This window comes from Hemitrygon akajei, chromosome 16, assembly GCF_048418815.1.
Source record: "Hemitrygon akajei chromosome 16, sHemAka1.3, whole genome shotgun sequence".
In the NCBI taxonomy this organism is placed as follows: Eukaryota; Metazoa; Chordata; class Chondrichthyes; order Myliobatiformes; family Dasyatidae; genus Hemitrygon; species Hemitrygon akajei.
In genome coordinates this window covers 66,564,721-66,591,449 of record NC_133139.1, presented here as the reverse complement: position 1 = coordinate 66,591,449, position 26,729 = coordinate 66,564,721, and the positions used below count along the sequence as shown (strand labels likewise).

The following is a 26,729-nucleotide window of genomic DNA, read 5'->3' as shown; positions in this document are numbered from 1 at the left end:
TCCACCCTCATTCTTATCATCGCCCTTATATGTTAACCCTTTCATTCCCACAATCATTCTATTGAACTTCCTGCTGACCCTCTCCATGATCAGATGAGCAGATATCCTGAACGTAGCAAATATCTGTCAGTCTGCAAACTACATACTGAGGTCTCTCAGATTAATACAGAGTTTGATATCGTAAACCGGATCTTACTGTTGAGTACACATGGACTAAAAACAGTAGCCAAGCACTGCTCATTCTGAACTGCATTTGATTTCTACTCAAGGCAGATTTGTCTTCACCGAGGTTTACACAATAAAATCAAACACAGCAGCATATTTTGATGTAGCGGAACACAGACTGATCCCACAGAGTAATAGTTCAGTCAACAACCTGGACAAGGTAGAACATCCCCTGTGAATGAGTCTGTAAATCACTGGCCAAACTCATTCTTGTATCGTGTACACAAGCATGGGAAAGAGACAGGAAATTTACCAGTGTTATTTTCTCCAGTAATGGTTCTCCAGTAAATCTCGAAGGCATTATTCTGAGTGTCCAATTTCACCAGTTGGTCTCCACTCGCATTGTTCCTTTCAGGCACCTTGACCTTAAGAACTATGAGGAAAGTTAAAATAAGGTGAAGCATTCAGAGGCAAAAAGGATGTTCTCTCTCTCTCTCTGCTGATAACTCTTTAATCAATGCCTCTCAGCAAAGTCTTGTTCAGGCTTTCTGAGAATCCCATCTGATGGATACAATTTGTAACTGGGCTTTCTTGGGTTGAATTAGCTTATTGTAGTAAGAAATCAATTAGTCTCAGTTCCCACAGAACTGAGTGAAAATACTCATGTATGTTCTTCACTGTCTGGTGGCACTGATCAAAAGTAGGTAAAATGATAAATTCTGGCTCCAATATGTTAGTTCACCAGGTCTGATATCTTACCAGCACCTCCTATCCTTGGCACAGACAGTGATCTTGACTCCTTACCAGAGGTAGTGAGGATTCCCGCTCCTATATCATGAGCACAGAACCTACACTGAAGTTTCATGACTTCAGTCTTTTTCTCAACTTCAGAACGTCCTTCTAGATGTTATTTTTGAAGTGTGGTGGAATTAACATAAGAGATGATTGAGCTACTTTGTGTTTGGCTATCATGCTTAGAGGGACTGCAGAGAAAATAGAGCAGGAAGATCCATTGACAGACCAGAGAATGTGGCATTGTTCTTCTTTAGCAGTGAAGGTTGAGAAATAATTTGCTAAAAATCTTCAAGATTGTCAATGCTTTGGCCAGAGCTAATGAAGAGAATGAAACATAGAAAACCTACAGAACAATACAGGCCCTTTGGCCCACAAAGTTGTGCTGAACATGTCCCTACCTCAGAAATTACTAGGTTTACCCATAGCGCATAAGCTCCATGTACCTATTCAAAAGTCTCTTAAAAGACCCTATTGTATCCGCCTCCACCACCATTGCCGGAAGCGCATTTCACGCAATGGTCTTCCATTGAAGAAGGGTGGAGAACCAATAACCAGAGGTTTAAAGGTGACTATTGTAGAACCAGGGGTGCCAGGAGAGAAACCCTTACCACAAAGTGAGTGGTCACAGAACTCACTGCATGGATGGGAAGTGGAATTATTTCACCATGAGCTTTCAAATGGGAAAACACATGGAGTGTTGGAGAGAACATAATTATAGAGTTATTGAGAAACAGGGGATGATCAGACTGTAATGTCCCTGTCGAGACCTAGTACGGGTTCAATGGGTAGAATGGCCTTCTGCACAATGTTTCTATGATACTACACTGCTGGTGAATACTTTGGAGTAGTTTGTTTGCAGACAGTGAGGTCACAAATAAATTAGATAACTTATTATATAATGTGAATGAGGGTTTGTGGATTAACTTGTCTGGGGCCTTTGGTAGAATTCTCCTGGTCTTCTGTGATATAGTGTCCTGTATTCTCACCAACTGAGCAAATGACAGAATATCTCGTGCAAATGAGGCAACTCTGACAGTGTGGTACCCCCTCAGCCTCGACATTGTGCTCAACAGGCAGCAGTGAGGGTGAGGGTAAATTGTGCAACACATGAGAGTGGACACTCACAATCAGTGATGTGGCATGTTTCAGCACAGCCTTCCAAAGCAACCTCATGAAATCAGAAATAAAAGCAGAAAATGTTGGTAAATTCAGCAGGTCAGGCATCAACATTAGGATGAAAAATGGTTAACTTCTTCAGCATGAAACTTTAACTACTAATCTTTCCAGAAATGCAGACTGAACTACTGGCTACTCCTAGCATCTTTCTTTCTTCCACATTTCCTGTAGCTTGATTGATTTTTAAGCTTTAGAAATATTAAACAAAGATTTCTATCAAGAGCCCACATATTAATCATTTTCAAAACCAGCTGATTACTGAGAAAGTAATCTCCACATTTCCTTCCCTTAACTTGAAACCAATTTCACAGACTCGATAATCTTCAGAGTCCAAGACTTTACCGAAAGAGTCTGTTTCTATGGTCTTTGACTTTGAACTGGGTAGTTTCAGAGCAATCGCCATTGCCATGTTCTCCAAGAGCTCCACTGTGGCTGTTGCCACCGTCAGTCTTTGAGTGGTGTTCATGCTCTCCAGCCAGGAAGTATTAAGAACACTGTTTACAAATGTTGTCATAGGCTGCAGATGAAAAAGAACACCTCATGAATTGAGAAGCAAAATACTACAGATATTTTATTTTCCAAAAATGGAAAATGATGTTTTTCCATGAAGGGTCATTGAGCAAAATCATTAGTTTTGTTTCCCTCTCCACAGATGCTGCCTGGCCTGCAGAGTCCAGCAATGGAGGCTCTAAAAACAGGACTGAAAGAGACTGAAAAGGGTTGTCCACTCCACCAGACCTATCATGGTACAACCCTCCCTACCATTGAGGACATCTTCAAAAGGTAGTGCCTCAGGAATGCAGCATCCATCACTCAGGACCATTGCCACCAGGACAAGCTCTCTTCCCATAACTACCATCAAGGAGATAGAGAAGCCTAAAGATGCACACTCAGCATTTCAGGAACAGCTTCTTTCACTACCATCAGATTTCTGAATGGTCTGTGATCCTCACTATTCCACTTTTGCACTATTTATTTGTTGTAACTTTAAAGTTCAAAGTACATTTAATATCAAAGTACATATACTATATACAACCTTACAGGTAGCCACAAATCAAAGAAACCCGATAGAACCCATTAAAAATGAAGACCATCAAATTATTATAATACTGTAATTTGTTACGTCTTCTACTGTACTACTACTCAAAACAACAGATTTCATGACAGGTCTGTGATGATAAACTTGATTCTGTGATTCTCAACACTGAACTGACTTCACAACCAACAGACTTTCTTTCAAGGACTCTACGACTCAGTATTATTTATTTACATTTTTCACTATTTGCAAGATTTGTTTTCTTTTGCACATTGGTCATATGTCACCCTTTGCTATTTATAGTTTTTAATAAATTCTATTGTATTTCTTTATTTCCCAGTGAATGCCTGCAAGGAAATGAACCTCAGTGTTGCTTATGGTGACGTATATGTACTTTGATAATAAATTTACTTTGAACTTTGGCAGTTCTTTTAGTGTTCCATGACTGGTGATTTTCCTGGGGTATTGAAAGCTTAACTTTAAGAAGTTCTCTTCTTTATGGAAGGATTTTTACCCCTTCCTGTTTTTATTCCTACTGCACTAATTGTTGAATCTTTCTCCACCTTTTTCTCCCCTTCTACTCCACTCCCTTTTCCTCAACCTTTGCTTCCCATCTTTGACTTCCTTTCTTTCTCCATTGCCTTCTGTTCCCCTGCTCCCACTTTTTCAACCCTTACTCTTTATCCATCTCTTTATGACTCCCTTTGCCTCTTCCGTCATTTTCTGGACACCAACCCAGTGCAGACACTGTGGGCAAGAGCAATGAACGTTGTCCCATAAAGCTGTCATTTCCAATCCTGTGCGGCTCTGGATGTAAGTGCATCTTCTGCAGCAACACACACTACAAGCTGGAGGAACTCAGTCAGTGTCAAACAGCATCTATAGAGGGAAATGGAGAGTCAACATTTCAGGTCAAGACCCTTCATCGGGGCTGGGCAAATTTCTGTGATTCTGGGATGCAAATGTATTTTCTTGTGTCACCTAATTTTATCCATATTCAATGTCTACTTTAGGACACCTGTATCTCCAGTACATCTGCACAACTGCCCATATTACAGAGTGGCAGAAATACAAGGCACATCAGGCTGGCTGATGAAGAAACCCTCACCACATTTAGAAAGTACGATGCCAACACTGAGATGGGATTGGGTTGAATCAGCACAGATACAATGGGCAGAATGGCTCCCTGTTGTGTTGTGAATATCCTATGATTCAGTGAGAAAGGTGTTGTAAGAACATACCGCCATTCCGTAACACCCATGTAACTTAACTCCATCTGGTGATCTTCCCCCATCCCATTAATACCTCCAGTTAACAAAACCCATCCCTCGTGGGTCTAGAATCCACCTTTGACACAACATTGATGGGTCACTGAAGAGTGTTCTGCATTTCCACCATCATCTGGGTGTACAAGTCTTTTCAAATTTCACTCCTGAAAGGCATGGCTCTAACTTTCAGACTCTGCCCACCAGTTCTGTACCTCCCTACACCCTCCCTACTCCCTCCACACTCCATACTCCCTCCCTTCACATCTACTCCTCTCCAGCTCTGTTTTCCATAATACATAGATCATAGCACAGTACAGCACAGGAACAGGCCATTCAGCCCACAATATCTGTGCTGAACATGCTGCCAAATTAAAACTAATTCTCTTCTGTATCCACATGATCTATATCCTTCCATTCCCTGAAACTTAATGTGTTTATTGAATAGTGTCTTAAACACCACTATTCCCACCATTACTTCTGGCAGCCTGTTTCTGACATCCAACATTTCGTAAAAACCTGTCCCGCACATCTGTTTTAAACTTCCCCACTCTCACCTTAAATGCATGTCCTACAGTATTTGGTGTTTCTACCCTGGGAGGAAGATTCTGACTGTTTACTCTGTCTATGCCTCTCTCAGCCTCTGCCTCTGATGCTCCAGAGAAAATGACTCAAGTTTGTCCAAACTCATCTTATAGGTTGCAATGTGAAAACAACAAATCACCTTGCCAGTTCTGGCAGAAAAAATATTCCCCCCCCACCCCAAGTACCATACTTTTTAGATACAGTATCTATGACTCTCTTTCTGACAATGTATTCAAGATCCTCTGGCTGAGAAAAGTATCTGTTCAACTTCCTTCCCAACCTTCTGCCAAATACTTCATGTCCATTGTTATTGATGTTTCTGGATAGGTGAAAAGACCTTTACATTTCCTCAGTGCTCTCTGCTTCAAGAAAGCCAACTTTATCAATCATTCCTCAGTCAAAATTCTCCTGACTATATCCTTGTAAATATCCTCTTTACTCTCTCCACCTCAGGAACACACCACTTTTACCCCAGGATAAAATTGTTGGGCTTCTAATTCCTTACCTTGATATCGTTTGTTCCACTGAAATTCTGACAGATTTTATCACGGTAGCAATCAGCTAACTTCAGCACATCTTCTGCAGAGTTTAACTGGGCAATCTAAAAATACAACAGCAATCAAACAAAGAAATAATCAAATATCACAAGCAATCTGAAAAAAATGTTTGAAAATGAAGCCTTTAAAACTCTTTGGATTCACAGGTGACTCTACCATAGTGTCCGATGGCAACTCCCACTGAAAGTCACGTGGTCAATGAAAGGACATCTCTGAGCTCGGAAAAGCAGGAAGGAATGGCCTAAAATATCTTTTATTCACTGCCCTTCGCAGTCTCAGAGCATTCCAACATGCTTTATACGGTCTGGCAGAACTGTGGGACAGACCTTGGCCAAACAATCCACAAGCATGGACCAATGATTAGCTGATCAAGTTGAAATTCAGACAGCATGGAAACTGGCCCTTCAGCCCACTCAGTGGATGCTGACCCTCAAACTCCCATTGATGCTAATGTTAAACTTACTCTGAGGGGCAGAACAATTTATTTAAAGTTTTTTCTTTTTCTAATAGTCCCGAAAATCCTAAACACAAGAGGTTCTGCAGATGCTGGAAATCCAGTACAACACACACAAAATGCTGAAGGAACTCAGGAGGTCAGGCAGCGTCTGTGGAGGGGAATAAACAGTTGATGTTTTTGAACAGTTCTGCTGAAGGGTCTGAGGTCAAAGTGTCGACTGCATATTCCTCTCCATTAATGCTGACTGAACTGCCGAGTTCCTGCATCACTTTGGTCCCAAAAGTCCACAGGCCAGGCAGCATCACAGGGTGTTGAGGAAACTTAGCAGTTAGGAAAGGCTATTGCAGCTCGGGGTGTTCCAGAGTTCAGAATTCAATTCTGGTGTTGTCTGGAAGGAGTTTGTATTTTCTCCCTGTGAATCTTGTGGATTTCCTTTGATGCTCCAGATCCTTCCAAATGCATCGGTCAGTAGGTTAATTGGTCATTGTAAATTGTCCTGTGGTTAAGCTAATGGTAAAATTTGTGGTTGATGGGTCATGCAGCTCACTGGCCAGAAAGACTTGTTCCATGTTCTAACTCCAAATGAATCAATAAATAACTTATGTTACAGTTTTAAACACTTTACAAACTGATCCAGTTTATCAGTCTCTCCTTGAGGATAGTTTTAAACCGGAACAAGTGGAACAAACTCACACAAACACAGGGAGACGATGCAAACTCCACCCAATGTCAGGGTAGAACCTGGGTCTCTGGTGTGGCTTCACTAATGAGTAAAGTTTCCAGGTTTCCTCCCATATCCCAAAGATGTGCAGGTCAGTCGGTTAATTGCCTGCTGTGAATTGCCCTAAGTGAGGAGTCGAATTTAGGGGATATCGATGGGAAAGTAGACAGAATAAAAAGGAATCAGTCTTGGATCAGTATAAATCGGGATGGACAACAAATGTTTGCTGTGGCATCAACACCCACAGAGTGTGAATTTGAACGTGTGGTCACTGCTCAAATGTAAAAGCAGCAAGCTGGAATTACACAAAGAGTGAGGAACAGTGTTTATTCTGATGGGTGAGGAGAAGAGACGTATGTAGAAAAGAGTGATGGACAGAAGCAGGGAGAGGGATACATCTAGTGAGGAAAACATTCCAATAGATTCACATCTGAGGATAATGGAAGTTAAGTTTGCTCCTTGGAGAAATGGAGTGAGTTCTCATACCTGCTGGGTGTTTGCTGAATAATCCAAGTTGCACTGCGACGGTGTAGAGTTCTGCTTCTCAGAGACAGGACAGGAAAGTGGATCCACTGGAATGAAGATGGCATTTTAGAGATCGGTGCGTCCACTTACCAACTCTACCCCTACCTTCCTGCTGTTCACCGATCAGGCAGGGAAGCACTGACCTCTGTAACTCCAAGCTGGTGTACTCCCACAACCAGCAGCATCAGACCCGGACACACAGGACTGTGACTCGACGCCACATCTTCCTGACCCCAAGAATAACTGTGGATGCCTCGCCCAATCCCACACCCACTGGCACCCAAAGGAACCGATACCATGGTTGGCATTGTACTTGTAATGTTGGCACAAGCCACACTAATGTGGAAATGTTGGTATGGGCCTCATTGCTGGTTTGGGAGGGACAATTTGTAAACATCTCCACAGCCATGAAATCAGTTAAATGTGTAAGTGATCAGCACTCTCAGGTTGAAGGAACAACACCTCATATTCTGTCTGGTTAGCCTCCAACCTGACAGCATAAACACTGAATTCTCAAACTTCATAAACATTGTATTAACTATACAATTCACATTCATGAAAGAGATGCATCCCTAGTGCAAACATTATTCCCCACTCTGGCTCTCTCTTCTCTTCTCCTCAGCAACCTATCATCTCCCTCTGGTGTCCCTCCTCCTCCCCTTTCTCCCTCAGTTCACTCTCCTCGACTAAAAGGGTTCCTCTTCTGCAGCCCATTTTACTTTCTCCAACTCTCTCCTCCCAGCTTCTTACTTCATACCTCCTCCCACTCCCACCTACATTCTCCCTCACCTGACTTCACCAATCACCTGTCAGCTTGTCCCCTTCTCTCCCCCCACCTTCTTATTCTGGCTTCTTCACACTTCCTCTCCAGTCCTGATGAAGGGTCTCAGCCCAAAATGACGACTGTTTATTTCTCTTATTAGATGCTACCTGACCGGCGAGTTCCTCCAACATTTTCTGTGTGTGACATCAGGACACATGTTTGATGTGAAGTTGTTTCAATGGGCTGGGGTGAGACCATTCAGCACCAAGTGACAAGGAGCTGAATTTAATTATCTCCACTATACATTAAATAATCTTGTCCACACTCCCCCATCTCTCCAACCCCACTCTCTGCTCACTCATCACCTTCCCACCCCTCACTGAGACCAGTCTAAACTGTTCCTCCTGCAACTGACCTGAGGACTGGAGCCAGGGGGCTGAACATCGTGGGGTGAGCTGCCGTGTCTGAGATCAGTCTGAGGACTGGGGCCAGGGGGCTGAACGTCGTGGGGTGAGCTGCCCGCGTCTGAGATCAGTCTGAGGACTGGGGCCAGGGGGCTGAACATCGTGGGGTGAGCTGCCCGCGTCTGAGATCAGTCTGAGGACTGGGGCCAGGGGGCTGAACATCGTGGGGTGAGCTGCCCGCGTCTGAGATCAGTCTGAGGACTGGGGCCAGGGGGCTGAACATCGTGGGGTGAGCTGCCCGTGTCTGAGATCAGTCTGAGGACTGTGGCCAGGGGGCTGAACATCGTGGGGTGAGCTGCCCATGTCTGAGATCAGTCTGAGGACTGGGGTCAGGGGGCTGAACATCGTGGGGTGAGCTGCCCGTGTCTGAGATCAGTCTGAGGACTGGGGCCAGGGGACTGAACATCGTGGGGTGAGCTGCCCCTCTCTGAGATCAGTCTGAGGACTGGGGCCAGGGGGCTGAACATCGTGGGGTGAGCTGCCCGTGTCTGAAATCAGTCTGAGGACTGGGGTCAGGGGGGCTGAACATCGTGGGGTGAGCTGCCCGTGTCTGAGATCAGTCTGAGGACTGGGGCCAGGGGGCTGAACATCGTGGGGTGAGCTGCCCGTGTCTGAGATCAGTCTGAGGACTGGGGCCAGGGGGCTGAACATCGTGGGGTGAGCTGCCCGCGTCTGAGATCAGTCTGAGGACTGGGGCCAGGGGGCTGAACATCGTGGGGTGAGCTGCCGGTGTCTGAGATCAGTCTGAGGACTGGGGTCAGGGGGGCTGAACATCGTGGGGTGAGCTGCCCGTGTCTGAGATCAGTCTGAGGACTGGCGCCAGGGGGCTGAACATCGTGGGGTGAGCTGCCGGTGTCTGAGATCAGTCTGAGGACTGGGGTCAGGGGGGCTGAACATCGTGGGGTGAGCTGCCCGTGTCTGAGATCAGTCTGAGGACTGGGGCCAGGGGGCTGAACATCGTGGGGTGAGCTGCCCGTGTCTGAGATCAGTCTGAGGACTGGGGCCAGGGGGCTGAACATCGTGGGGTGATCTGCCCGTGTCTGAGATCAGTCTGAGGACTGGGGCCAGGGGACTGAACATCGTGGGGTGAGCTGCCCGTGTCTGAGATCAGTCTGAGGACTGGGGCCAGGGGGCTGAACATCGTGGGGTGAGCTGCCCGTGTCTGAGATCAGTCTGAGGACTGGGGCCAGGGGGCTGAACATCGTGGGGTGAGCTGCCCGTGTCTGAGATCAGTCTGAGGACTGGGGCCAGGGGGCTGAACATCGTGGGGTGAGCTGCCCGTGTCTGAGATCAGTCTGAGGATTGGAGCTCTGGGGTCATGAGGAATTCCTCATCAGAGGGCTGCAGACCTTTGGAATTCAGTCAGCCCTGGTTTCTCAGACTACTGTGTCAGTTCAAGGCTGACCTTTATAGTTCTGGGGATCAAGCAGAGTCGTGGAGTTTCGGGTGGGTGGTGGTGGAGGGGGTGGGGAGATCAACATGACCCTCTTGTGGAGGAACGGTCTTGAGGTCTGGGTGCTTGTCAGAATCATGGGGAGAGGTTGAGAAAAAACACAATGAGTCTGACTTCTTTGTACTCACTGACAATAGGTCATGTCATCGATGAGGAACCGATTGCATGGGTGCTAATCGTCTGAGAGACAACAACGGCTTGTTTGGTACTTTGATCAATGAGGAACTGATTGTATAGCTACTAATATTGTATAAATTGCGGAAACAGTGTCCGGAGACCGGCTGACCTCTTGTAATTGGATTTACTATATAAATTTGAATTGTAACCTCGTGTTGACGGAGACATACGGAAAGGTTCCCCGTGAATTCATGAATTAAGGCGGTGACCATCTCTGATTTCGGACTCAGAACAAGACAGGCTTGGGAAGAAGGGGCCTGAGAGCTCTGATTAAACGACAGTACTAAAAACTAAGGCAATTAAAGGATGGTATTACAACGAAGGCAACTGAGACCTTGGGATTAGAACCTAGATCCATTGGCCGATGGAAAAGGGAGAGAAAATTATATGGAGAATACAATTGTATGTCTTTGAGTGTACGTCTCTGTTTGTCTGAAGGGTTTACGTCTTTTGTACAGAACAATTAACAGGCAGGTAAAATGGGTAACAGGAACGGCAAACCCCAGAAAGGGAATCGGAAAAAGAATTCTGGATCAACACCGCACGCCAGGACTCGGCCTGTTGATCCCTTAACGACAAAACCCACGAACAGGAACACCCGATAGAAGATAGAAACAATATACGAAGAAGTAGCAGCTCTTAGGGGACCCGTTTGCTCCCCGGGATCACCTGCGGACAAGGTTTCCTTGGAAACGTGAGACAGCAGGTATTCTAACTTCTTCCAGGGATCTCTCTGGGTGGAGTGGTGAGGATTGGTTTTATGGCAGACCCTTTGATCTAAAATAAGATTCAGTATTCCAGACTCACTCCCCTGCACACCCCTGACTGACGTGGCCACAGCCTCACTCCCCACTACCTCCAACACACATTGCACTGACCCAGACTCACTCTGCACTATCCCGAACCCATGTACCTAGCTGCAGAACCACTCCCCATCGTCCCCAACACACCCCTGCCCCTACATACCCCACACTAACCCAACCTCAACCCCCACCCCACTGTCCCTACACACCCCACACTGACCCAACCTCACATCCACCATCCACCTCACGCTCAGCTGTTCCCCTGTTTCAGCCTCCACCCCCACTGTCTCCTACACACCCCTGTACCGAGACACAGACTCACTCCCCACCGTCCCCATACAACCCCCTTTGATACAGACTCACTCTCCACCATCTCCTACACTGACCCAGTCCCAGACTCATCCTCCCCCATCTCCTACACACCCCACTGTCTACTACACACCCCAAACAGACCCAGTCTCAAACGCACTCACCACCGACCCCTACACACCCCACACTGACCCAACCTCAGCCTCAAACCCCACTGTCCCTACACACCCCACACTGACCCAACCTCAGCCCCCCACCCCACCGTCCCTACACACCCCACACTGACCCAACCTCAGCCTCACACCCCACTGTCACTACACACCCCACACTGACCCAACCTCAGCCCCCCACCCCACCGTCCCTACACACCCCACACTGACCCAACCTCAGCTCCCCACCCACTGTCCCTACACAGCCCACACTGACCCAACCTCAACACCCACCCCACTGTCCCTACACACCCTACACTGACCTAATCTCAGCCTCCCACCCCACTGTCCCTACACACCCCACACTGACCTAATCTCAGCCTCCCACCCCACTGTCCCTACTCACCCCACACTGACCCAACCTCAGCCCGCACACCACTGTCCCTACACACTCCACATTGACCCAACCTCAGCCTCACACCCTACTGTCCCTACACACCCCACACTGACCCAACCTCAGCCTCCACCCCACTGTCCCTACACACCCCACACTGACCCAACCTCAGCCCTCCACCCCACTGTCCCTACACACCCCACACTGACCCAACATCAGCCCGCACACCACTGTCCCTACACACTCCACATTGACCCAACCTCAGCCTCACACCCTACTGTCCCTACACACCCCACACTGACCCAACCTCAGCCTCCACCCCACTGTCCCTACACACCCCACACTGACCCAACCTCAGCCCTCCACCCCACTGTCCCTACACACCCCACACTGACCCAACCTCAGCCCCCCATCCCACTGTCCCTACACACCCCACACTGACCCAACCTCAGCCTCACACCCCACACTGACCCAACCTCAGCCCCCACACCACTGTCCATACACACTCCACACTGACCCAACCTCAGCCTCACACCCCACACTGACCCAACCTCAGCCCCCCACCCCACTGTCCCTACACACCCCACACTGACCCAAAATCAACCCCGCACCCCAATTTCCCTACTCACCCCACACTGACCCAAACTCAGCCCCCACCCCACTGTCCCTACACACCCTACACTGACCCAACCTCAGTCCCCACCCCACTGTCCCTACACACCCCACACTGACCCAACCTCAGTCCCCACCCCACTGTCCCTACACACCCCACACTGACCCAACCTCAACCCCCCACCCCACTGTCCCTACACACCCCACACTGACCCAACCTCAACCCCCCACCCCACAGTCCCTACACACCCCACACTGACCCAACCTCAGCCTCACACCCCACTGTCCCTACACACTCCACACTGACCCAGCCCCAGCCTCACTCCTCACATTCCACTACACACCCCAAAGTGTCTCCTTGACAGTCAATGATACTCAGAAACTTGTAGAGACACAAGATGTTCTGTAGATGCTGGAAATCCACAGCAAGACACCTACAACTCAGCAGCTTTGTCAGAGACTGCATAGGGAGAAATGGAGTTGATGTTTCAAAGTTTAAAACCCTTCACTAACACTTTGAAATACAAATACATTTTCTTTGCACAGGATCTCCCTGACTTGTATCTCCAGCGTTGTCTGCTTTGATTCTCAGCTCTCAGCAATCATTCTATTTTAACCTGTACAGGCCAGCTGAGTGTCTCCCTGCTTCTGGTGATATCCAGCTTTGCAGACGCAGAAGAAAGACCCAGCAGAGTTGCGACAGGTCATGTTCACTCCGCACGCATTTTTATCCTGGCATTCATCCACATCTGTTGTAGAGAGGAAGAGAGGTACAAATATTACCAACACAGATGTAGTCATAGAGTCATAGAGGACTACAGCACAGAAACAGGCCCTGCTGCCCATCTAGTCTGTGCTGAACTGTTATACTGCCTAGCCCCATTGACCTGCACCCAGAACATAGCTCTCCATACCCCTCCCTTCTATGTATTTATTCAAATTACTGTTAAATGTTGAAATTGAAACTGTTTCCAATACTTCCACTGGCAGCTCGTTCCACTCTCACTCCACCCCTCTGAGTGAAGATGATGATAATGACGACTGGAAAGTGAATGGTGTACGGAGTCCCACAGGAACTTCACTCAGATCTTTGTTCCTCATACTCTACATCACAGGTTATTAACCATTTCCTGCACGGATTCCCCTGGATTTAGCATCAGGGAGGCACAGTGCTGCATCTACTACAGATGCTGCTCCACAGGCCCCAGCACCCCAGGTCCAAATGGAATTCAAATTCCTCCACAGCTGCAACTGAGGAAATGATTTGTCATTGGGATATCTCTCAGTAAAATGAACAAGTTGTCTGAAAAGGTCATCCATTATATCCTCCTGGAATGAGCCCCTGGATTCATGATAAGTGTTCAGTGTTCTGCATGATGAGAACCACCAATGTATAACTGTCACATTTCCCTGAGTCTGGAAGTCGTGCAATGAGAGCATTTTTCACAAATACAAACCAATTCTGCAGAAAGTGCTTAGCAGATGAAGTTGTGTCAGAGGACAGGAAGTGTGAAGGGTGAGCACTGTTCAGTGGAGCTGCTTTCATTAGCGTTTTGATACTGAAGTCCATGAGTATAGGCAACTTGGATTTGCTGTTTCCTTCAGAATTGGCTTGTTCTACTGTAATTTATCAGTGTGCAGTGCTTCACACTTCTTGACCTCTGACACAATTTGATCTGCTCAGCACTTTCTGCAGACTTGATTTGCATTTCACTCTGGAGAGTTTGTTTAGTGTGAGGGCAGATGTGCGCAAAATGGAAGAGATGAGGGTAAGAGTAGCGTAGATGGTGGAGGAAAGGAAGCCCCTCTCTTTGAAGAAGGAGGACATCTCGGTTGGGCTGGAATGAGAAGCCTCATCCTGAGAGCAGATGTGGCGGAGACGGAGGAACTGAGAGATGGGGATGGTATTTTTAAAAGTGACAGGCTGGGAAGAGGTACGGTCCAGATAGCTGTGAGAGTCAGTCTCCAGTGATGGAAATAGAGAGATCGAGCAAGGGGTGTTGGAAATGGACCAAATGAATTTGAGGGCTGGGTGGAAGTTGGAGGCAAATTTGATAAAATCGACGAGCTCAGAATGGGTGCAGGAAGGAGAATCAATGCAGTTGTCAATATAGAATAGGAAGAATTGGGGAGTGATGCCGGTGTAGGCTTGAAACATGGACCGTTCCACGTAGCCAACAAAAAGGCAGGCATAGCGGGGGGACACGTGACTGCCCATGGCTACCCCTTTGGTTTGAAGGAAGTGAGATTAGCTGAAGGAAAATTTACTGAGGGAGATGACCAGTTCTGCAAGACAGAGGAGAGTGGTTGTGGAGAGAATTGGTTGGGTCTGTTGTCCAGAAAGAAGCAGAGAGCTTTAAGGCCCTTCTGATGAGGGGTGGGGATGTATTGGGATTGGACATCCATAGTGAAACTGAGATGATTGGGGCCAGGGAACGTAAAGTCATTGAAAAGATCAAGTGTGCATGAAGTGCCATGGATGTAGGTTGGAAGGGACTGAACCAGGGGGACAAAAGAACAAATTTGAGGTATGCAGCCCCAAGCTCGGTGGGACAGGAACGGGCAGAAAAAATGGGTCTACCTGGACAGTCAGGTTTATGGACTTTGGGTGGAAACGGGGTGGGGGTGTGGTGTAAGGGAACTCTGGTTGGTGGCATTGGATTGGAGATCTTCAGAGTTGATAAGGTCAGTGATGGTGCAGGAGACAATGGCCTGCTGCACCTCAGTGGGGATCGTTGGACGGGATCTCTTGTAACTGAGTCCCTGTGCCCATGACTCTCAAAGTGAAAAGAAATCCCAGACTTCACTTCCAAATTCTATCGGAGCCCCATATACTCCCAGCAGCGCCATATTGTGGTTCCCCATTTCCCATGGAAACCATTCTCGTGGCAAAGCCTGCTTTCTCCTTCCTGCTGGAGACATTTAGTGGTGAATTACAGGCAGTGAGTTGGGACAGTGAGGTGAGAAAGCATTGATCAATACGAAATGAAAATGTAAAATAATTTGCCAGTAACTTCTGTAACGCTATTAACCAGCTTGACGTTGTCTGATCCAAACTATCTCACATTTCACTGTCTAACAAGAGGTGGAGATCATTGAGGGTAAATGAACACAATTTACTCAAGTGCTTTTTGTATTCAGGATATGAAATAAGATGTTTATATTTAGTTCAAAGATATGTAGTTCTCCTTTACAAGTAACCTCACTTGAAGAAGTGATCTGTTATCTGTGTGCCGATGAATAATGTTTACAGACATAGCGACACAGTTTTGCAAGTGTGAAGAAGATATCTAGATTCAGCAGCTCTAAAGCTCTTTGTTTTGCACAGAGTTGAAAGAGGCAATTCAGCCCATCGAGTCTCCGCTGGCTTGCAGAGCAATCCCAACTATTGCCCATTCACCCATACTCTGTTGTACCACACACCTACAGTCAGGGCAAATTACAACGGTGAATTAATCTCCAACTTGCACAACTTTGGGATGTGGGAGGAAACCAGAGCACCCGGAGGAAACAAACTCATCATCGAGAAAAGTGCAAACTCCAATTCTTACATTCTTAGCTCAACTCTTTAAAGTTGAAACGAAAGAGATGCTAGGAATATTGAACAACACACACAAGATGCTGGAAGAACTTAGCAAGTCAGGCGGCATCTATGGAAGTAAGTAGACAGTCAACATTTTGGGTCAAACCCGTCCTGGTAAAGAATCTTGGTTCGAAACATCGACTGTTTATGTTCCTCCACAGATGCTGTCTGAGTTTCTGAGTTCCTCTTTAAAGTTTAAAATTATATTATGCTTAGGTAAATGTTGTGCCAAGATTTTAACTTATTATAAGAACAATCTAACTCCTCCCTCCCACATGACCATCCATTTTCCTTTCTTCCATGTGCTTATCTGAGTGTCTCTTAAATATCTCTAGTGCATCTTCAGGTGTGAGATGATGTTGGTGAACTTCAGCGATGTCTGTCTGATGGTTAATGAAACAAGGATAGCAATAAAATAGTTTGTTAACCACACTTTTTCTGGCAAACAATCAACAATCAGAACTGAGGCAAGGCGAGGTGGTGGACCTGTCTCTGAGAGAGTGGAAGAGTGTGAAAGGATGGGCAGTAATGCCTCCATGGCATTAAAAAAAGGTCTGGAACCCCTGCTCTACAGTATCCCATAAAATACCTCCAGAGCAAAGACAACATGGGTTAAATACAGAGTAATACTCCCTCTGTGCCATCCTATCAAACATCCTGAGCAGGGATATCATGGGTTAAATACATGGTAAATCTCCCTCTGCAATGTACCACAAGCACATCTGAGGCAGGGACATCATGGGGTAAGTACAGAATGAAGCTCCCTTCACATTGTCCCATAAATATATCGTGGGCAGAGACAACATGAGTTATATACCGAGTAAAGCCACCTCTACCACATCCAATCACACAGATGTGAGGGGGCAGACCAGAGGCTGAGGTCTGGCATGGAATTCCTTCAGAGGGACACGGATTGAGAGTCTAGCTTGGCTCAAGCTGTGAAAGAGCCTGTCCCGGGACAAAGGTACGAGGGTTTGAAGAGTCCACTAACAGACCTGCTATCATTCCCAGACTAGAGCGACCAGATGTCATGGTCTGGATCAGTTCCCCTTTAAATTTAGTTAGGTTGGGTTATGATCCGGTGCATTGACTCTTTGTTCCCTTCTAAATCCATCTCACGTTTCCCTTGAGCTTGGCAATTAAGGTGATCGACTCTCAACCTGAACTGGCAGCTTATAAACCCCTGGATTTAGTCGTTTGGGGCGAGAGTGTTAAGAAGTCTTAGCAAGTTGCCGTCGCTATGACAAGCCAGAGTTATCCAGCCCGCATCGGAGTACCAGCAATTCGCCTTCCTTCGCCAGAGTGGGTCCGGGCAAGGTCAATCTGCCAGGGGTGAGTTAAAGGCAGAGTCCTGGCTCGACGTTCATGCCCCTTGTCTGTGTCTACCCTCGAAGAAGAGTCCCGGCTCGATGCCTGATCTGGAGGCGGAGTTCCAGCTCGATGTCATGCCCAGTGTCTGTGTCTACCCTCGAAGAGTCCCGGCTCGGTGCCTGAGTTGAAGGAGGAGTCCTGGCTCAAAGTTCCTTGTCCTGTGTTTTGGTGTCCACGTTTCTGGCTGCAGTGATCCATGGTGTCCAAGTTTCCGGCGGCGGTGAATCAAGGTCCTAGTCTCCTAGTCCAAGGTCCGCGGCTGTCCCTGTTCCCACTGTCCTAGTCATGGCCGGGGCGATCCCAGTTCCCAGTTTCCAAGTCCCAGGTCCGCGGCGATCCAAGTCCCTAGTCCCCTAGTCTGAGGTTCGTGTTCCCCTTTGTCCTCCTTGATTTCCCAATTTTCTGTGTAGCGAGTAATAAATACTATTTTATTGAACCTAAGAAAGACGTGTTTGTGTCCTGCGTGTGGGTCCTCTCCCAGCACCATTGTCCCCACCTCGTGACACCAGAACTGAATGCAAAACTCCAGTTGCAGCCTAACCAGAACTTTAAAAAGCTGGTAAACTGATCAGTTGATTTATTAATGTCACATTAACTGAGTTCCAGCAAAAAACTGTTATGCATGTCATCCCTACAGAACATTTCATTGCAACAGTGAATTGAGGTAGTAGGAGGAAAAACAATAACAGATTGCAGAATTAAGTTAAAAATATCATGCACTGACCGGCAGACAATAAAGCACAAGGTCAAATTAGGTTGACTGTCAGATCAAGACTCCATGTTATAATTTCTTAATGTTAAACTCAATTCCTCAAAGGCAAGACAAGCATGCCAATTGCCTTCTTTACCACCCCAGTAACCTGTGCAGACTCTTACAGGAAACAATGGACGTGGACCCCAAGATCCTTTTGAATATCAGCATTGTTAAGGGTCCTGTGATTAACTGTGTACTGACCCTTTTCATTTGATGTGTCAAAGTGTAAAGCCTTACACTTGGCTGGATTAAACTGCACCTGAAATCACCCTGTCCATATCTGCAGTATCAAGATCAATAGTTTGTTGTCTTTTGTACATTGTTTATCTATCTTGTTTGTGTATTTTTTTCACTGTTTCTATTGTGTTTCTTTGTATTTACTGTGAATGCCCATAAAAAATGAATCTCAGGGTTGTATATAGTGATATATATTTACATTGATAATAAATTTACTTTGGATTTGAACTGTGAACTTTGATTTATATTCTGCTGTATCCTTTGGCAATATTTTACACCACCCATAACAACACCAATATTTTTTGAATGATCTGCGAACTTACTAACCCACCCGTCCGTGTTTTCATTAATATCATTTTTATATATTACAACAACTGAGCTCCAAGTATTGATCCCTGTGGAATAACACTGGTCACACACCTCCAGTCAGAATAACAACCCTCTACAACTACTTTCTGTCTTCTATGAACAAGTCAACTTTGCATCCAATTTACAAAGATTTCATTGATCCAATGGCCTTAATCTTCTGGATCAGCCTACCATGAGACACATCGTCAAAGGCTTTCTAAGCTCCATGTATACAAGATCTATAGCCTGCACCTCCTGAAAATCTCAATCAAGTTTGTAAGACTTCCCTACACAAATCCATGCTGACTATCCCTAATGTCAATGCTTTTCCAGTTGTGAATTGCTCTGTTCCTCTGTTTTCCTACCATTGATGTAAGGTTTTCCAACCTGGAATTTCCTGCTTTGCCTCATTGCCCTTCTTAAATGGCAGAACAACACCAAAGTTCAAAGGAAATTTGGTAAAGTATGTACATGTCACCATATACCACCTTGAGATTCATATTCTTACAAGCTTTTTCAGTAAAACAGAGAATGACAATGGAGTCAGTGAAAAGCTACACACATTTATTGTTATTTATCCATTTATTGTTTACTTTTTGTATTTCACAGCTTGTCTTCTCTTGCACATTGGTTGTTTGTCAGTCCTGGTGTGTGTTTTTCATTGATTCTATTGTACTGCTTTGTCTGACTGTGAATGCCTGTAAGTAAATGAATCTCAGGGCAGTATTTGGTGATATATACATACAGTACTTGGATAAACCATTTACCTTCAACTTCGTCAGGCTTATTGGTGTATAATTTTGTTTCTTCTGCTTCCCTCCTTTCTTGAAGTGTGGAGTGACATTTGCAATTTTCCAGTTTTCCTGAACCTTTCCAGCATCATGTGATTCTTGAAACATCAAAACATCATAACTAATGCTTCCTCAATCTCTTTAGTTACCTTTTTCAGAACCCACAGGTGGCATAACTGGGGCAGAAAGTACAAACCCATTTCCCCATGGTGGAGGTGTCCACCACTACGGGACGCACACTCAGTGGCCATTTTATTAGCTACACCTGTATACCTGCTCGTTAATGTAAGTATCTCATCTGCCAATCATGTGGCAGCAACTCAATGCACAAAAGCATGCAGACAGGGTCAAAAGGTTCAGACCGAACATCAGAATGGGGTGAAAAGTGATTTAAATGACGGATTGCAGAATGAATTTTGTTGCCAAACGGGGTGGTTTGAGTTTCTCAGAAAGAGCTGACTTCCTGGTATTTTCACACACAACAGTCTCCAGAGTTTACAGAGAATGGTGTGATAAACTAAAATCATTCGGTGAGCAACAGTTCTATGGGTGAAAACACCTTGTTAATGAGAGACGTCAGAGGAGAATGGCCAGACTGGTTCAAGATGACAGGAAGGCAACATTAATTCAAATAACTATGCATTGCAACACTGCCGTGCAGAAGAGCATCTCCAAATGCACAACACATTGAATGTGAAGTGGGTCTGCTACAGCAGCAGAAGACCAAGTACATACACTTTGTGGCCACTTTATTGTGTACAGGAGGTAACTCATAAAGTGGCCACTGAGTGTAGGTGATTGGACAAAAAATATAAACAAGATGGATCCAACACAACATCACTCCTTGCTGTCCCCAGAGGCAAAATGCAGGCTGCAAATTTTCTCCACCACCCCCACCCCCATACATGGATGTTGATGCATATCGGTAGTTTCCTGCGCAATAACAAACTTTTAGCAGCTAACAGTGTGAGAGTGGCACCTCCGGGCCCGGATGCAGTCATTTTCCAGCCAGCCCTCCCAGCAGCAGCTCTTTGAAGGGTAGGAGCAGTCAGCGGGAGATGTGGGTGGTGTTAAAGTGGTTTCCACGGTACTCTAATGCCCTCACTCCCCATTCACACTGTGTCCTGTGTTCTCACTGCCCAGGGCTGATCTAGACATCAGCCCAAACCTTGAGCCCAGTTTCTGTAAATTTCTTGCTTATCTCTTCAACATCCTTCTCACAATGGTTTTAGAGTAGCAGAGACAAAATTAATCATTTACTGTATGTTGTTTGGACTGGGTGGTGACCATAACCTTCAGTTGTGAAGGATGTTAATTGTGTTTTCTTGATAAGCCCTCAATGTTATGGTCACTATAACTGCAGAAGCCCAAATGTCAGTGAAACAAATAAAACTCATTCAGGACTTCCATTTGGAAGCTCCTCGACAGTTTGAATCGTTCCAGCAGCTGGAACTCATGACTGAAACCCAGCAGGTCACGTATGATCTATGGAGGGGAATAGACAGTCGATATTTTGTGTTGAGACCCTCTTCTGGATGGGAAAGCAAAGGGGCAAGAAGATGGAGGGGAATCAAGTTGGCAGGTGATAGGTGAGACCAGGTAAAGGGGAAGGTGAGTAGGTGGGATGAAGTAAGAAGATGGGTGGGGGAATAGGTGGAAGAGGTAAAGGGCTGAAGAAGATGAAGAAATCTGATTGGAGCGGACAATGGAAGAATGGGAAGTAGGGAAGGGGACTAGAGGGAGGAGATGGGAAGGTGAGAGGAAAAAGGGTAAGAGGATGACCAGGGGAATGGAAAAAGAGAGAAAGGGGAAGGGGGTTAGAGGTAGTTACCTTTCTCCCTCCTCTTGCTTCCCCTCCCTACTTCTCTATTTTTCCATTCTGGTTTCCCTCTTGCCCCTTCTCCTCACCTGCTCATCTCTCCCTCTTGTTCCTGTCCTCCTTCCCTTTCTTCCATGGTTTTACCTTTACCCGTTCTTTACCTCTTCCAATGATCACCTCCCTCAGCTTGTGACTTTATCCCCCTCCCCCACACACTCACCTTCTCCTTCACCTGGTCTCACCTATCACCTGACAGCTTGTACTCCTCCCCTCCCCCATCTCCTTATTCTGGCTTCTTCCCCCTTCATTTCCAGACCTGATGAAGGGTCTTGGGCTGATTGGGAGGGGTTTTCAATCTCTCGTTGCTACAGTGGGAGTTCCTACCTGCTTCAAAAGGGCAGCAATTATACCAGTGCCCAAGAAGAGCAGGTGATCTGCCTTAATGACTATCGTGCAGAAGCACTCACATATCTGGTGATGAAGTGCTTGGAGAGGTTAGTTATTGCTACAATTAACTCCCATCTCAGCAAGGACCTGGACCCAGTGCATTTTGCCTATCACCACAACAGGCTTACGGTGGATGCGATCTCATTGGCTCCTCATGCGGACTTGGATCTCCTGTACAATACAAATACCTATGTCAGGATGCTATTTACTGACTACAGCTCAGCGTTCAGCACAAAAGTTCCCATTGTTCTGATCGAAAATCACCAGAACCAGGGTATCTATACCTCCCTCTGCAATTGGATCCTCAACTTCAATCCACAATCTGTGCAGATTGGAAATAACATCTCCAATCAACACTGGCACACCTCAGAGATGAATACTTAGCCCGTTGTTCTACACTCTACACTCATGACTGTATGGCTAGGCATACCTCAAATGCCATCCATAAATTTGCTGATGATAGGAAGGACAAACTCCAAGGCAGAGTACAAAGTAAATGGTAGGATACTTGGTAGTGTGGAGGAGCAGAGGGATCTGGGGGTACATGTCCACAGATCCCTGAAAGTTGCCTCACAGGTAGATAGGGTAGTTAAGAAAGTTTATGGGGTGTTACCTTTCATAAGTCGAGGGATAGAGTTTAAGAGTCGCGATGTAATGATGCAGCTCTATAAAACTCTAGTTAGGCCACACTTGGAGTACTGTGTCCAGTTCTGGTTGCCTCACTATAGGAAGGATGTGGAAGCATTGGAAAGGGTACAGAGGAGATTTACCAGGATGCTGCCTGGTTTAGAGAGTATGGATTATGATCAGAGATTAAGGGAGCTAAGGCTTTACTCTTTGGAGAGAAGGAGGATGAGAGGAGACATGATAGAGGTGTACACGATATTAAGAGGAATAGACAGAGTGGACATCCAGCGCCTCTTCCCCAGGGCACCACTGCTCAGTACAAGAGGACATCGCTTTAAGTTAAGGGGAGGGGGGACTTCCGGTAAGATGGCGATTGTTTAGCTGCTCCGAACTTTTGTTCCGTTACTGTCGCTATCTTTGCACTAAATGTCTCCATTTTTTAAACCTTAGTTAGGAATTTTTTCGGTATCTCTTACTTGCCTGTGAACATATCTAACTTACAATGTCTAGCAAGAGTTCTAAATCCGGGAGAAAAGAAGCTATGTCTCCCTCGGACGAGACCCTGGTTGCGCTCGGAAAGCTCCGAGATGAAATTTTAAAGGAATTTAAAACCGCTTTCAAACAGTTGGAAGACAAACTGGATCGGATCAACGATAAAGTGGACAAACATGCTGAACACTTATCTCGCATCGATTCAACTTCTGAAGATTTAGAAAGCCGTGTTCGATACTTGGAGACTCTCTGTTCCAGCTTAGAGGAAAAATGTAACAAACTCCTTTCCAAAATGGTGGATCTCGAAAATCGCAGCAGATGCTGCAATCTCAGAATTCTTGGATTGCCAGAGGCGACCGAACAGGGATCAACCGTGAAGTTTTTCGCCAAGTTTCTCTGTGAGATATTTGGGAAAGATTTGCTTCCGAACCCGCCCGAGCTCGAACGGGCACACAGATTTTACGTTCCCCCCGGAATTCTGGGCTCCCGTCCGCGACCAGTAATCTTGTGTTTCCATCAATACCAGGTAAAACACAGTCTGATTGTAGAGGCACGTCGCAGGGGGTCTTTTCCTTTCCAGGATACAACCATTCGCTTTGTGGAAGATTTTGCACCCCAGACCTTAAAGATGCGCGCTGAGTTTAAAGGCGCAATGAAAGTGCTTTTTGATCGTGGTTTTAAACCCTCTCTTCGCAATCCTGCCGATCTACGAATCAAGCTTAATACCGGAAAATACAAGTGGTTCAAATCAATGAAGGAAGTTGAAGCATTTGTGGCAAGTCTTCCGGCTATCCAGTCATCTTCGGAATCTGATCGGACCTCCTAAAATGGTGGATAAGTACTCCTCGTAGTAAAATTACTTTTTCAGGACTCAGACTTCACTTGAATCACTCAGACATTATTCATTGAAACTCTAAGGGCTGTTGACAATCTCTCCTGGGATTTGGTGTGTGTGTAATCTATTTTTATTCTTGTATAACTTTATCTACAGAGTTCTACAACTAACTCTAACTTGTTTTGGAGGTTCGAAGTCTTTAGTGAAGGCCTCCCTGTTTGTTGGTTCACAGTTTAATTGCTGATTTATTTTTCCTTTTTAAATATTTATTTATTTTATCTTTTTTTTCTTTTCTTCACCCCTTTTTTCTAATCTCTGAATTTTTTTCTCTCCTCTCTGCAAATGGTTGATAAATACTCGTCTTGAATTTATAATTTTCCCCTTCCTCCCCTTTTTTCCTTTTTTTTTACCTTTTTTTTCCCTTTCTCTTACTTTATTCTTCTATAATTTTTCGCGGGTAGGTTAGTTTTGGTTTTCTTCCGATTTTCTCTGTATTAAGTTTTATATTTCTGCAGAAGGTGTTCTAATCTGTAGTTATGTTTTCTAGTGCATAAACTAGTTACTATTTGCTATAGTATTTATACGGAACTGTTGTTAATGACACAGATCTGGAAGTTGTATTTGGGTTAATTTTTTTGGTAGAGCTAGCTACTTGTTTTGGTAGCCGTCTAGTTTTGGGTTGTGTGGGTGGGGTGGATTTTCCAGTTCCAACATCACTCACTGTATTTATTGTTTCTCTTTATTGCTCAGGACATGTATATGTTTTGATTTTACGAATCTATGTTTACATCTCTGCTCCCAGACTGCTATTGTACTGCTTGACTTTTTATATGCCTGCTGCCTTTTATGCATTAGTAATTGATAATGGCTAGTGCACTTAAATTCGTGAGCTGGAATGTAAAGGGATTGAATCACCCTGTTAAAAGGAGGAAGGTATTCTCACATATCAAACAACTCAAAGGTGGCATTGCTTTCCTTCAAGGAAGTCATATTCGTTGTTTTGATAACTCCCGGCTTCTGTCAAAGTGGGCGGGTCAGCATTTTCATTCATCCTTTGCCGCTAAAGCTAGGGGAGTCTCCATTCTTATTAACTCAAATATTCCTTTTGAACTCCATAATAAAATATCTGATACAAATGGCCGTTTTATTATTGTTTCTGGTAAACTATATAACACTAAAGTTGCACTAGCAAACCTGTATGCCCCCAACTTTGATGATGTTAACTTTTTTGAACGGTTTTTTTCCTCACTACCAGACTTAAACTCATACTCTCTTATACTGGGTGGTGACTTCAACTGTTGGTTGGATCCTAAACTGGATCAATCGTCCTCTGTTACCAGATCACCTACTAAATCTGCCTTAGCTATCCAATCGTTTCTCTCTAATTTTGGTATCTCTGATATATGGCATTTCCTCCATCCTACAGAGAGAGATTGTTCTTTTTTCTCACATGTTCACCATACCTTCACTAGAATTGACTATTTCTTACTCGATAACCAACTTATCCCATTCGCCCACTCTTGTGACTATCAGAGTATACTGATTTCTGACCATGCCCCAATTACCCTCTCTCTGAACTTTCCTGGTCTCCCTCAGAGGAATAAACACTGGCGGTTTGATTCAACTTTATTATCGGATGATGATTTTGTAAAATTTATTAAGCATCAGATAACCTTTTATGTTAACACTAATACATCACCTGAAGTGCCATCCCAGATTGTCTGGGATGCCATGAAAGCATATCTGAGGGGTCAAATAATCTCTTACACAGCAAATCTCAACAGAAGATCCCGTGCAGATCGATCAGACCTCATTAACCAGATTATAGATTTGGATCAAATATATGCCCAAACTAAGAACCCTGAATTATACAAGAAGCGCGTTGAACTCCAAACTAAATTTAACCTTCTGTCCACTCAACCTGTCGAACACCAACTTCTTGAAAGCAAGAGTCGCTTTTACATTCATGGGGATAAGTCTGGTAAATTCCTAGCCAATCAGCTGAGGCGTTCCAAAGCCAAACAACATATTACAAAGATCCGGAAGGAGAACGGAGACTTTACATCGGATCATTTAGAAATTAATGACGCATTTAAACATTTTTATTCTCGGCTTTATTCCTCTGAATCTCTGAATGACAATATCTCTGTTGATCAATTTTTACAGAATTTTTACTTTCATCTGATTTCAAAGCCAAACTCAATGTGCCTATATCATCAGAAGAAATATCTTTTGCAATTTCGGCACTGTCCTCAGGGAAATCTCCTGGACCTGATGGGTTCCCTGTAGAATTTTATAAATCATTCTCTTCACTTCTTTCTCCTCAGTTACTTTCAGTATTATCTGACTCGTTTAATTACGGCAAATTGCCACCCTCTTTCAATGAGGCATCTATTATTCTTCTTTTAAAAAAGGGCAAAGACCCAACAGAGTGTTCCTCGTACAGGCCGATCTCTCTGCTCAATGTTGATGTAAAGATCTTAGCTAAAGTGTTGGCTCATAGATTAGAAACCGTTATTCCCTCCATTATCTCTGATGACCAAACAGGCTTTATTAAAAACCGTCTCCCTTTTTTTAACATTCGGCGTCTATTTAATATTTTATACTCAGCTCCAACTGGGACTCCTGAATGTGTTATTTCCCTCGATGCGGAGAAAGCATTTGATCGTATAGAGTGGAACTACCTTTTTGCAGTCTTAGAAAAATTTGACCTCAGCCAAAGTTTCATCTCTTGGATCCAATTGCTGTACCTGTGTCCTACTGCTTCTGTTTTAACTAATTTTCAGAAATCCCAAGTATTTAATCTCAAACGTGGCACCCGTCAGGGATACCCCTTAAGTCCCTTTCTCTTTGATTTGGCTATAGAACCTCTGGGGATAGCATTTCGAAACTGTTCTGAATTGACCAGGATTTGGAGAGGGGGTGTTGAGCATAAAGTTTCTCTCTATGCTGATGACTTATTACTCTTTCTCTCAAATCCGTCTACATCCTTACCTCTAATGTTTTCACTTCTTGACCA

At 45.1% G+C, this 26,729-nt stretch overlaps 1 protein-coding gene across 1 annotated transcript in view; it reads right to left on the bottom strand.

Annotated features, from left to right (window-relative positions):
- LOC140740137 (adhesion G protein-coupled receptor E3-like) overlaps positions 1-26,729 on the bottom strand; it is a 139,896-nt gene that overhangs the window by 21,390 nt on the left and 91,777 nt on the right. The window contains exons 5-9 of the mRNA XM_073069073.1: positions 13,024-13,155; positions 7,244-7,329; positions 5,528-5,623; positions 2,479-2,653; positions 479-598 (exon numbers count right to left, since the gene is read on the bottom strand). Coding sequence (XP_072925174.1) covers positions 479-598; positions 2,479-2,653; positions 5,528-5,623; positions 7,244-7,329; positions 13,024-13,155 — 609 coding nt within the window. The remainder of the gene's footprint in view (positions 1-478; positions 599-2,478; positions 2,654-5,527; positions 5,624-7,243; positions 7,330-13,023; positions 13,156-26,729) is intronic.